General features: G+C 36.6%; 1 protein-coding gene across 1 annotated transcript in view; it reads left to right on the top strand.

Moving 5' to 3' along the window:
* Window positions 1–13777, top strand: part of LOC144849016 (scavenger receptor cysteine-rich domain-containing protein DMBT1-like) — a 113640-nt gene that overhangs the window by 70242 nt on the left and 29621 nt on the right. Inside the window, exons 3-4 of the mRNA XM_078705969.1 lie at window positions 3154–3162; window positions 12796–13098. Coding sequence (XP_078562095.1) covers window positions 3154–3162; window positions 12796–13098 — 312 coding nt within the window. The remainder of the gene's footprint in view (window positions 1–3153; window positions 3163–12795; window positions 13099–13777) is intronic.

The raw sequence follows: 13777 nt of genomic DNA, 5'->3' as shown, positions 1-13777 counted from the left end.
TGTAAGTTGTTGCAAAGCAATATATGCGCATATATAGAGATATTATCGCATAATTATTGAATTTTAAAAAGTCGATATTTTGGGCATTTTTCGAAAAAATCCTTATACAGGGTTTTTTCAGAAAATGGCAAAATTTCGATCCTTTTCTTTTTCGACAAAAGTGTGTATTATGGCTCTATAAGTTGTTGCAAAGCAATATATGCGCATATATAGCGATATTATCGCATAATTATTGAAATTTAAAAAGTCAATATTTTGGGCATTTTTCGAAAAATGACCAAATTTCGACCCTGTTATTTGTTGACATAACTAGTTACTTTGACTCTAAAAGATCATGATAACGCAATATATATTGAATTATTACCTTTTTACTCTACACTGAACAACAACTGTGTTTTTCTTTATGAATGAGATGACTCCGAATCAGGCTTTTTTTCCCCAAAAGTCGTGTCTGGTTATTATATATAGGGTAATGAAAGTTACGATGTCAAAATTAACATTAAAGTAAAATTGTGTACAATTTATTATCTGGCATAAGATCTTTGTCAATAGTAAGTGTGTAACTAGACTTGCCCCAAGTCTGTTTTTTTTTATGTAAGTCCACCAGTTGGCTCTTTCAATGTTTGTCTGAAATAGTTTCAAGTCAAGTTGTATACGTATGAAACGCCATATGTGCCAAAAGATCTATCTTTTTATTAATATTCAGTAAAACTCCGTCTATAACCTAAACCTTACATTCATCAACTTGTTTCCCATTAATTAAGTATGAAACTAAATCAAATAGTTTTTTCTCTCTTGGGTTTGGTGTGTGCCTCTCTTCATATACATATATATATATGCATTATACGCATAAAATACATAAGTAAATAAGGGTTAGTACACTACCAGTGTCTAATACTCCTGTTATATTCCCATTATATTCATTTTCTCATTTAGAATGTTCAATTCTTGCAAACATTCTTAAACAATTATGTTACCTTCAATTTCATTTATCTTTCGTTCTAAAAAACCTTTCTATACACTTTCTTAGAAAATAATCAATAATACAAATAGTAAATTCACATTCATTATTGTTTATCTTCAATCTATATATGTAATTACTTAACAAAAACAATTAAATATTAATATCAACCACTAAGCAAAGTAATACAGCTGGTAAACTGATTTATCTTAATTATTTAAAACTCTTTTGCAACAATACTAAAAGAAACAATGTTATGTCAAACGTTGAAATGACTTTGGGAGATAAAGTTTACTACGCACATCACGGTACTGAATTGCGTAAGAAGATGTTTGTCTTTAAAGTGGTAATAATATTGGTGGAGTTATCGTTTTCTAGTTGTGCTGATGTTGGTTCAAATTCCGGTATGATTCATTCTTTTAATATTTATCATTTGTAATAGATATTATAATAAATAGTAGGGCATTATAATAATTGATGACCTTTTCAGAATTTGTGGCTAGGTTTATCCATCCTTATTTTACAACATTTATTATTCTATAACGTTTTATTGAAATGATTATTTTTTCGAACTATACATTTTAGAAATATGTTGAATTGTGTGATGTAAGTTCATTTAAATACATTTTACATTTTTATTAACATCAATTTTCTGAACTTTCATAATTGGAATATATGCATTTTAGCTTTATCATAATTATACTGTGATCAAATTCTCTAGTTAATGTTGTCAATAGTTTATCTTTTAAAGGAAAAATAGTAAAATTTGAATTGCAAGAGTTTTTCCTATTTGTTCTTAAAATAAACTAATATTTTGCACTATTTTGTTCACCTTTCGCTGTATCCACACACTTCAGGCCGGTTCACACTGAGCACTTTACACGCGCGTCAAGCGTCAAACCGAAACGATTCACGCTAAGCTTAAAAAGGTTGGCCATGCTGGGAAAGTTAACATACACTGTACCGCATTTATAATCTGTCTGCGAGCTGTACAGACTTAAGATCATTTCGTTTTCAATAAATTTGTCAAAACACATTAAAGTATTATTGTAGTTCCCAGAATATATAACATTTTATCATTATTGTTACTGGTGTAGAATATTTCCTATACATCTAACTCATTATGCTAAATTAAATCTTGTTTTTTTTAGTTGTTCTTCTCTTATACATTGCAATGCATCTCAACTGAATATAAAGTGAGATATATCCTCTATATTTCCACATAATGTAGATAATTTTCCTCGGTCCATCTTCTTAATAATTTAAAGGTATATAATAGTATTGGAACGGACTTCACATTTAAGACGATAAGATTTGTTTTATCAAGAAACTTTTAAAGATAAAGCTTCAATTTTAATTTCACATACAAATTGTTGATTACCTAAAATATTTTGTTTTAGTAAATTAAACCAACATTGGTTCGAATGTTAGTAACAATTAACTGAAGCGAATTTATACGCGCAGAGGCTCCGCAAGTTTTGCTTTTATCGCTTCACATTCGATTTCATGTTCACCATGAAATTACGGCTTGTTTTGGCACTTGATGTGTGTCACTTCGCGTGTAGATTGCTCAGGCAGTGTATGCACAATACGTAGCAATAGTGTGTGTCACTTCGCGTGTAGATTGTTCAGTGTATGCACAATACGTACCAATAGTGTGTCACTTCGCGTGTAGATTGTTCAGTGCGTGCACAATACGTAGCAATAGTGTATGTCACTTCGCGTGTAGATTGTTCAGTGTGTGCACAATACGAAGCAATAGTGTGTGTCACTTCGCGTGTAGATTGCTCAGGCAGTGTATGCACAATACGTAGCAATAGTGTGTGTCACTTCGCGTGTAGATTGTTCAGTGTATGCACAATACGTACCAATAGTGTGTGTCACTTCGCGTGTAGATTGCTCAGTGTGTGCACAATACGTAGCAATAGTGTGTGTCACTTCGCGTGTAGATTGTTCAGTGCGTGCACAATACGTAACAATAGTGTGTGTCACTTCGCGTGTAGATTGCTCAGTGTGTGCACAATACGTAGCAATAGTGTGTGTCACTTCGCGTGTAGATTGCTCAGTGTGTGCACAATACGTAGCAATAGTGTGTGTCACTTCGCGTGTAGATTATTCAGTGCGTGCACAATACGTAGCAATAGTGTGTGTCACTTCGCGTGTAGATTGCTCAGTGTGTGCACAATACGTAGCAACAGTGTGTCACTTCGCGTGTAGATTGTTTAGTGTGTGCACAATACGTAGCAATAGTGTGTGTCACTTCGCGTGTAGATTGCTCAGTGTGTGCACAATACGTAGCAATAGTGTGTGTCACTTCGCGTGTAGATTATTCAGTGTATGCACAATACGTAGCAATAGTGTGTGTCACTTCGCGTGTAGATTGTTCAGTGTGTGCACAATACGTAGCAATAGTGTGTGTCACTTCGCGTGTAGATTGCTCAGTGCGTGCACAATACGTAGCAATAGTGTGTGTCACTTCGCGTGTAGATTGTTCAGTGTGTGCACAATACGTAGCAATAGTGTGTGTCACTTCGCGTGTAGATTATTCAGTGTGTGCACAATACGTAGCAATAGTGTGTGTCACTTCGCGTGTAGATTATTCAGTGTGTGCACAATACGTAGCAATAGTGTATGTCACTTCGCGTGTAGATTGTTCAGTGTGTGCACAATACGTAGCAATAGTGTATGTCACTTCGCGTGTAGATTGTTCAGTGTATGCACAATACGTAGCAATAGTGTGTGTCACTTCGCGTGTAGATTGTTCAGTGTGTGCACAATACGTAGCAATAGTGTGTGTCACTTCGCGTGTAGATTGTTCAGTGTATGCACAATACGTAGCAATAGTGTATGTCACTTCGCGTGTAGATTATTCAGTGTGTGCACAATACGTAGCAATAGTGTGTGTCACTTCGCGTGTAGATTATTCAGTGTGTGCACAATACGTAGCAATAGTGTATGTCACTTCGCGTGTAGATTGTTCAGTGCGTGCACAATACGTAGCAATAGTGTGTGTCACTTCGCGTGTAGATTGTTCAGTGTGTGCACAATACGTAGCAATAGTGTGTGTCACTTCGCGTGTAGATTGTTCAGTGCGTGCACAATATGTAGCAATAGTGTGTGTCACTTCGCGTGTAGATTGTTCAGTGCGTGCACAATACGTAGCAATAGTGTGTGTCACTTCGCGTGTAGATTATTCAGTGTATGCACAATACGTAGCAATAGTGTGTGTCACTTCGCGTGTAGATTGTTCAGTGTGTGCACAATACGTAGCAATAGTGTGTGTCACTTCGCGTGTAGATTGTTCAGTGCGTGCACAATACGTAGCAATAGTGTGTGTCACTTCGCGTGTAGATTACTCAGTGTATGCACAATACGTAGCAATAGTGTGTGTCACTTCGCGTGTAGATTGTTCAGTGTGTGCACAATACGTAGCAATAGTGTGTGTCACTTCGCGTGTAGATTGTTCAGTGCGTGCACAATACGTAGCAATAGTGTATGTCACTTCGCGTGTAGATTGTTCAGTGTGTGCACAATACGTAGCAATAGTGTATGTCACTTCGCGTGTAGATTGTTCAGTGTATGCACAATACGTAGCAATAGTGTGTGTCACTCCGCGTGTAGATTATTCAGTGTATGCACAATACGTAGCAATAGTGTGTGTCACTTTGCGTGTAGATTGTTCAGTGTGTGCACAATACGTAGCAACAGTGTGTCACTTCGCGTGTAGATTATTCAGTGTATGCACAATACGTAGCAATAGTGTGTGTCACTTCGCGTGTAGATATTCAGTGTATGCACAATACGTAGCAATAGTGTGTGTCACTTCGCGTGTAGATTGTTCAGTGTATGCACAATTCGTAGCAATAGTGTGTGTCACTTCGCGTGTAGATTATTCAGTGTGTGCACAATACGTAGCAATAGTGTGTGTCACTTCGCGTGTAGATTGTTCAGTGCGTGCACAATACGTAGCAATAGTGTGTGTCACTTCGCGTGTAGATTGTTCAGTGCGTGCACAATACGTAGCAATAGTGTGTGTCACTTCGCGTGTAGATTGTTCAGTGTGTGCACAATACGTAGCAATAGTGTGTGTCACTTCGCGTGTAGATTGTTCAGTGCGTGCACAATACGTAGCAATAGTGTGTGTCACTTCGCGTGTAGATTGTTCAGTGTGTGCACAATACGTAGCAATAGTGTGTGTCACTTCGCGTGTAGATTGTTCAGTGCGTGCACAATACGTAGCAATAGTGTGTGTCACTTCGCGTGTAGATTATTCAGTGCGTGCACAATACGTAGCAATAGTGTGTGTCACTTCGCGTGTAGATTGTTCAGTGTATGCACAATACGTAGCAATAGTGTGTGTCACTTCGCGTGTAGATTATTCAGTGTATGCACAATACGTAGCAATAGTGTGTCACTTCGCGTGTAGATTGTTCAGTGCGTGCACAATACGTAGCAATAGTGTGTGTCACTTCGCGTGTAGATTATTCAGTGTATGCACAATACGTAGCAATAGTGTGTGTCACTTCGCGTGTAGATTATTCAGTGTATGCACAATACGTAGCAATAGTGTGTCACTTCGCGTGTAGATTGTTCAGTGCGTGCACAATACGTAGCAATAGTGTGTGTCACTTCGCGTGTAGATTATTCAGTGTATGCACAATACGTAGCAATAGTGTGTGTCACTTCGCGTGTAGATTGTTCAGTGTGTGCACAATACGTAGCAATAGTGTGTGTCACTTCGCGTGTAGATTGTTCAGTGTGTGCACAATACGTAGCAATAGTGTATGTCACTTCGCGTGTAGATTGCTCAGTGTGTGCACAATACGTAGCAATAGTGTGTGTCACTTCGCGTGTAGATTCGTGTAGATTGTTCAGTGCGTGCACAATACGTAGCAATAGTGTGTGTCACTTCGCGTGTAGATTGTTCAGTGTGTGCACAATACGTAGCAATAGTGTGTGTCACTTCGCGTGTAGACTATTCAGTGTATGCACAATACGTAGCAATAGTGTGTGTCACTTCGCGTGTAGATTGTTCAGTGCGTGCACAATACGTAGCAATAGTGTGTGTCACTTCGCGTGTGGATTGTTCAGTGTGTGCACAATACGTAGCAATAGTGTGTGTCACTTCGCGTGTAGATTGTTCAGTGTGTGCACAATACGTAGCAATAGTGTTTGTCACTTCGCGTGTAGATTGTTCAGTGTGTGCACAATACGTAGCAATAGTGTGTGTCACTTCGCGTGTAGATTATTCAGTGTGTGCACAATACGTAGCAATAGTGTCTGTCACTTCGCGTGTAGACTATTCAGTGTGTGCACAATACGTAGCAATAGTGTTTGTCACTTCGCGTGTAGATTATTCAGTGTGTGCACAATACGTAGCAATAGTGTGTCACCTCGCGTGTAGATTGTAGCAATATGGTGCTGATTTGCGACGATCTAACTAGGTCAGGTCAATCGCTGTTTCGTCGATCGCCGCCTGGACCTACAAACCATAAAAAAATGTGTGCAGTTTAGTCCAGTCAATCTAATGATATACCCACCACAAATTGCAATAGTAACAAAGCTAGTATTTTTGAATTCTATATAATGTGTAGAACGACATACTAAAAGTCACCGAAAATCCAAGCATTGGGTCAAGGGGTCAGAGGTCAATAAAGGTCATTTTAAGTCAAAATTAATATGCCCCATTAATTACATATATTTAACCATTTAAAATACATTATATACAAGTGGGATTTATGTCATCCGAAAGCTTATTAAATTTCCTATTCAGTGATATCAAACTTATAGTCATAACATTTTATTTAGAATGTCATTTTTGCGGAAAAACACAACATAATGTGTCAATTTTGGCTAAAAATGTTGTTTTCGCTGTAAACAACAATGGTATACACACAGGGATACCCTGGGGTGAACATTTCAGTCCAACGCGATACACATGACCAGTTCAAGATGCAGATGAGTGACATCTCCGTTCCTGTTGCTTCTGGATGATCTACATTTACATTTTTTCCAGATGGCATTTGTGTTGCCATGGTTACAGTATTTATATTGGGATGTATAAGTATTTTAACGATTTTTTAACCAGTAGAAATACAAAGATGTTCAACAGCAGTTTGACAATGACCTCCATGTTGTATGACGTTCGGACCATCTGGGCTGGATTGTCAACAGACCTGGTGATTGAAAAAGTTTCTATGAGAAGCCTCAAAGAAAACCAGAGGTTTGACAAGAGAATATAGGAATGCGTACATCCAGACCAAATCTGCGCTGAAATGTATGTAATGCCTTGTAATAGTATCAGGGCGTTACTCCAGCAGCGGCCAACATAAGACCTTATGGCCACACGTCAGGAACACAATGGCAATTGAAAAATCCATTTGGTTACGACTCAGAGACTTCATACCATTGACACGGGAGTTACTGCAGATGACTCGGAATATTAGCAATGTGGTATTAGCATTGAATATTTTGGTCAGGAAGTCTTGCAATGTATTCAAGATCCTGGCAATAAAGTCATATGTGTGCATCAATCCTACAGTTCCAGAGGAGACTCGAGGTGACTTTGTTATCCACCAACACTTTTTGAAACTACCAACTTACAATACTTTCAGCTAATAAACCAACATGATGCCACGTGGAAACAACTTCTTCTGAATAATCTAATACATCCAACTCACTGAATGATGTCCAGTAGGCCTAAATTTTAGATGGTAGTGCTCTACTGCACAGCATTCCATGGAATAGTGTAGAGATCTGTAAAAAATATTGCTCTGCATAGTCTTTGATAATTATGAAAGCGGCTCATCCACCAAAGACGGCGCACATGGTAAGGCGGGTAAGGTGGTAGTGTCCCTGTATATTTTACCAGTGACATGTTCCACAAAATAGGATCACTTTCTGTAACAAACAACAATTTATAAATCTTCGTAACTAGTATTTGAACAACATGGCAATGAGTGAATGCAGCTGCTGATGCAGATGTTCTTTCGGATAGTAAAAAAACCATTGAATCAGCAAACAGGAAAACATCTGTCATTATCCGATGACACGGATCTACTAGTGCTCATCTGCAGTCAAGCATTTAAAACATCTTGTGATATTCTTTAGACTGGAGCTGAGATGCTGGACTATCAAACTGGTTCAAACAGTACATTTGAGAGACATCTGTGATAACCTTCTGTTTGCTCATGCGATACTGGTGACAAAACATCCAGAGTTTTCGGAATTGGAAAACAAGTGGCTCTAAAAAAAGCGTGTCATTGCACTTATTTCTGACATTATGCTGTTAGTCTTCAGATGCAAACAAGCTACAAAGGATGACATTGTGGTTGCTAGAGAAAATGGTTTAGTGTGTCTGTACAATGGACTACCTGGACAACGTGGAATGCCTTTGACTCCATCCCATCTACAAGTACAACCTCGCATATCGCCAACTTCATAATCGTACCACAACCAAGGTACTTAACATCATGTTCAAGTTCAAGTTATCTTTTAGCAATGGAGTGGGGTTGATATGTGTACCGAGGATTGGGGATGGAAGATCAGATGATGGAAACATGGTTCCTCTACACACAAACTTAAAGCCAGAACCTAAGTATCTCCTTGAAGCATTCAGGGGTAACTAGAACTACATGTGGTGAATGCAATGGCATTGCACTGTACTAATACCCGAACAAGAAAGTGATACTGATGACATATAAGTTGTGAGTCCTTTTCTATTTGAAGGATTAAACAATATCATCCCACACGGAGCAATTCAAATAAAAAGGTCTGGATTAAAATGATCTTACAAAATATACAAAAATATCACAATATACAGTACAATATAACAAGAGTCAAAGTTCAAGAATTTAAGAGTCGGATGGTAACTGGCAAAAACGAATTTCTTTTCCAGTTTGTTCTACATGCCGGGCATTGAAAGCGACGCCCATGAGGCATGAGCTCGAACAAGACATTTTTTAGAATAGCTAACTTTTTTCTAGAGTTTGCATGTCACAGAAGGAAGATAAGCTACGAAGTTGACAACCTATTAATTTAGAACTTAAAGATGTATTGTCCCTTGAAACACAAAAAATGAAAAAAAAAATATTCTAAATATAAATTGGCCATATCAAAGTAATATTAAAGTTATCCACTTTAAGTTGAAAATTCGAGCCAAAAACAAGTTTACGTAATTAACAGGTAAATTAATTTGATTACATTTCGTTGGGAAAATCGTCACGAGCAAAAGTAAACAAAGATTTCAAACCACGAGTATGCATTATGCCTGATGCTAATTAGGATTGTTTACAACTCGTCGCGGTTGAGAAGGTGTTTTAACACAGATCGCGAGGAAGTTTTATGATTATGCATACAGAGTACCCAAACAAGCGCGTTGCATTATGAGATATGTTTTGATCGAAAACTTTGACTGGAAGTCAAAGTTATTTTTTGAACAAAAAAACGTCTGTATTTTGGTTAAATTATTTTTTTTTCGACTAATTTTTGGTGAAAGTTAATAACTATTATGATACTTCAAAATGACCCACTTTTTTTCGAAATATAAAAAAAAATTTTTTTTTTAATTAGTCAAAGGGACAATACATCTTTAAGTTAACAATTCTTTGTAGTGAGTTTCTCTCTTTGACCCTAAGACTAAAAAACCAGCATATAAAGGAAAAAAGTTAAAACGTTCTCAATAAAGGAATTATAAAAAACCATGAGAATTACTTTATCGACATTAAAATGGTTCAGCTTCCTTAACAGATAAAGTCTCTGGTGTCCTTTCTTTACTATTGCCTCTGTATTTAATTCCCAGCTGAGATTGTCCTCAAATATAGTACCTAGGTATTTAAAGGAATGGACAATATCGCTGGTTCGTCATTTGTGGGGGATACCAGAGGGCTGCGTCCTTTCTCCTTCCTAAAATCTACAATTATCTCCTTGGTTTTGGTCACATTGAGTTCCAAGTAGGAGTTTCCACAAAATTGGATAAAACCATCTAATGCGGAACCATGACCGTCCTGTGAATTTTGAAGGAGAGACAGCAAGACAGTGTCGTCAGCAAATTTGAAAAGATGACTATTGTCCTGTTTGCTCCGACAGTCATCCGTGTATATAATATAGGCCTACAGGAGAGGAGAGAAGACGCAACCCTGCGAAGATCAAATACTTGTCATTACGTACATTCGTTGATACTAAAATTATTAAAAATCTATCTATAGTAAATCATGAGTTGATTCCAAATTATCAAGACTCATTAATTAATCAACAATAGTACATACCGCTAATGAATTTCAATTTTCTTCTAGCTAGCATCATTTTTCCTATTTCATGACGATACAATAGGTACAGGAAAAACATTATTTGCACCAAATACTTCCAAAATATAATATAATATATATAAACATAATTTAGTTTTACGCTATTTTAAGAAAATTTGAGTTTTTGTAAAAGGTCAATGACCTTTTGACCTCTAGTTACGTATAACTGTTGTATTAATTGTTTTTTTAATGTATATTATTAGTAGGATATATATACTCTACACATTGGTACTAAAGCTATTTAGATATGATTATAAAACAATGGATTATAGGCATAAACGCTACCCCCTACCCCAAAATTGTTTACATGACATTTGATCAAGAATCAATTTCAATTAAGAATAGTACATCATTACTTTTAAAATTCTTCTAGTTAACATCATGTTTCCTATTTTATATATCGATAGGTACAGATAAACACAATTTTGATTAAATGCATATACAATTATGGCACAATATTACAGTTAATCATTTTTTTAAGGAAAAAAATGAGTTTTTGTAAAAGGTCAATAACCTTTTGACCTCTAGTTATATAAATAAATGTTGTATTTTGTTTTTTTAAATTGCATATTAGAAAGAAATATATATTCTACACATTGATATCAAGATTATTGAGATTGGATTATAAAACCACAAGTTATGGGCATAAATGTTACCCCCTACCCCAAAATATTTATGGAATAAAATCACTATATAGTTGTTGAGATTACGTAAAAAATAATGTGTTCCAATGCTTCAATTTTCGGTGACTTTTAATATGTCATTATAAACTACATTTGGAATGAAAAAATTAATGTTTCGTTACTATTGCAATTTGTGGTGGGTTTACCTCTAAATATCACTAGATTGACTGGACTAGTTGGGGAGCGGGGAAACACGTCCCAATTTCCCCACATGCGTACAATGAATAACATGACATCATTTCTCCCTATACCGCAAAGACAGTATACTTTTAATAATTATTCTGTGTAGGTCTATATGGCTACAAGAGAAACGGAGACAATGGCTATATGAAGCTAATTTACATATTAGACAGGTGTAAGAAAACATAACACCCTCTTTTCATTAAAGTAATACAATTAGCATTTTTCTTAAGTGTCAAATTAAATTACAATTTCTACTTTAATAAATCATATCACAGTAAAACACCTTCTACTTAAAATAGATTACGTCGCCCTTTATAAGAATTGACTGGTTTTAATCGCCGGACATCGCTTCCATTTTGTATGCGTATTATCACCTACGATTGTTACGTCACACTTTATAAGATTTGATAGGTTTTGATCGCCGGACATCACTTCAATTAATTTGTATGCGTATTATCACATACGATTGTTACGTCACACTTTACAAGATTTGACTGGTTTTAATCACCGGACATCGCCTCCATTTTGTATGCGTTTTATCACATACGATTGTTACGTCACACTTTATAAGATTTGATTGGTTTTAATCGCCGGACATCGCCTCCATTTTGTATGCGTATTATCACATACGATTGCTACGTCACACTTTATAAGATTTGACTGGTTTTAATCGCCGGACATCACTTCCATTCTGTATGCGTATTATCACATACGATTGTTACGTCACACTTTATAAGATTTGACTGGTTTTGATCGCCGGACATCGCTTCCATTTTGTGTGCGTATTATCACATACGATTGTTACGTCACACTTTATAAGATTTGACTGGTTTTGATCGCCGGACATCACCTCCATTTTGTGTGCGTATTATCACATACGATTGTTACGTCACACTTTATAAGATTTGACTGGTTTTAATCGCCGGACATCGCCTCCATTTTGTATGCGTTTTATCACATACGATTGTTACGTCACACTTTATAAGATTTGACTGGTTCTAATCGCCAGACATCACCTCCATTTTGTGTGCGTATTATCACATACGATTGTTACGTCACACTTTACAAGATTTGACTGGTTTTAATCGCCGGACATCGCCTCCATTTTGTATGCGTTTTATCACATACGATTGTTACGTCACACTTTATAAGATTTGACTGGTTTTGATCGCCGGACATCGCTTCCATTTTGTATGCGTATTATCACATACGATTGTTACGTCACACTTTATAAGATTTGACTGGTTTTCATCGCTGGACATCGCTTCCATTCTGTATGCGTTTTCGAGGTCACCCAGTATAAAGATAAAACAAACAAATACGATTGTTACGTCACACTTTATACGATTTGACTGGTTTTAATCGCCGTATATCTCTTCCATTTTCGTTGCATAGTATCATATACGATTATTATTTTATCTAATTGTCGCACTTGATAATTTAAAGATGATAAGCAGTAATTAAGTAATAATAATAATTTAATTTTAGGCTTCAGTAAACATTTTCCGCAAACTATTTATTTACTTATTTGTATAGGGCATAATAATATTATCAAGAATACCGTGAACAAGTACTACTACTATTACTAACATTCAAGTAGGATTAATAGCAGTATACATGTAAAGATATGTTTTAAACTTATGTTGTAATTGTTCTTATGCAGACATTAGACTTGTGGATGGCAGCAATATTTATGAGGGACGAGTTGAAGTTCACGATGGCACAGAATGGGGTACAATATGTGATGATGGCTGGGACATTAACGACGCTCAAGTTGTATGTCGACAATTAAGACTAGGACAAGCTATCCAAGCTCCAGTGCAAGCTTATTTTGGTCGAGGGACTGGTCCGATTATGCTTGATAATGTTCGGTGTTCAGGAAATGAGACATCTATCACACACTGTCTTAATAATGGAATGAGGGTACACGATTGTGGACATTCTGAGGATGCTAGTGTTATTTGTGGTAGGTAAAGTAGTAACTGTATAAAAAGGATCACTAAATACAGACAACAACAATACTCTAAGGCCAAGATACTTTTTTAACTAGGAAATGTCAATATGTTTATCTCAGTTTAAAAGGAAAATGTGTTTTTTTCATATTTTTGTTCATTGCCACCATTCAGACTTTGTGTCCTTTGTATCCTTACTTTGTGAGTGGCCGAGCGGTTAAGACAGTCGAACCGTAATTACGTAGCCATAACATCGGCAGGGGTTCGAGGCTCACTCACTCCATGGTTGTGGTGGTAGAACGAGTCTTCTCGGATAAGGTCTATAAACCGTAGGTCCAGTGTACACATCTAGCTCGTGTGCACTTTAAGAACCTAGTACATCTTTCGAGACGAGTAGGGGGTTACCCCGGTGTATTAGTACATCACAGCCACTGATCACCAACTGGGCCCTCTGGGAGACCAGTCTTTGACTGAAGAGGTTACCCAGTATAAATATATATTTCAATCAATCAATCCACGTCCCAGTTATATTACTCATTAAATGTTAAAATAAAAACGTTAAGCAATTTCAAGTTGCTTCTCATCTTAAAAATAATGGGCAGTTTGTCAGAGTTGAAAAACAGAACCAGTTTATTTTTTATTTGGTTGCAATCTCAAAATCATAATTTTGTTTAAGAAATGTATTATCCATTT

This window comes from Antedon bifida, chromosome 7, assembly GCF_963402885.1.
Source record: "Antedon bifida chromosome 7, ecAntBifi1.1, whole genome shotgun sequence".
NCBI lineage: Eukaryota > Metazoa > Echinodermata > Crinoidea > Comatulida > Antedonidae > Antedon > Antedon bifida.
This window is presented reverse-complemented; position numbering and strand designations above follow the sequence as displayed.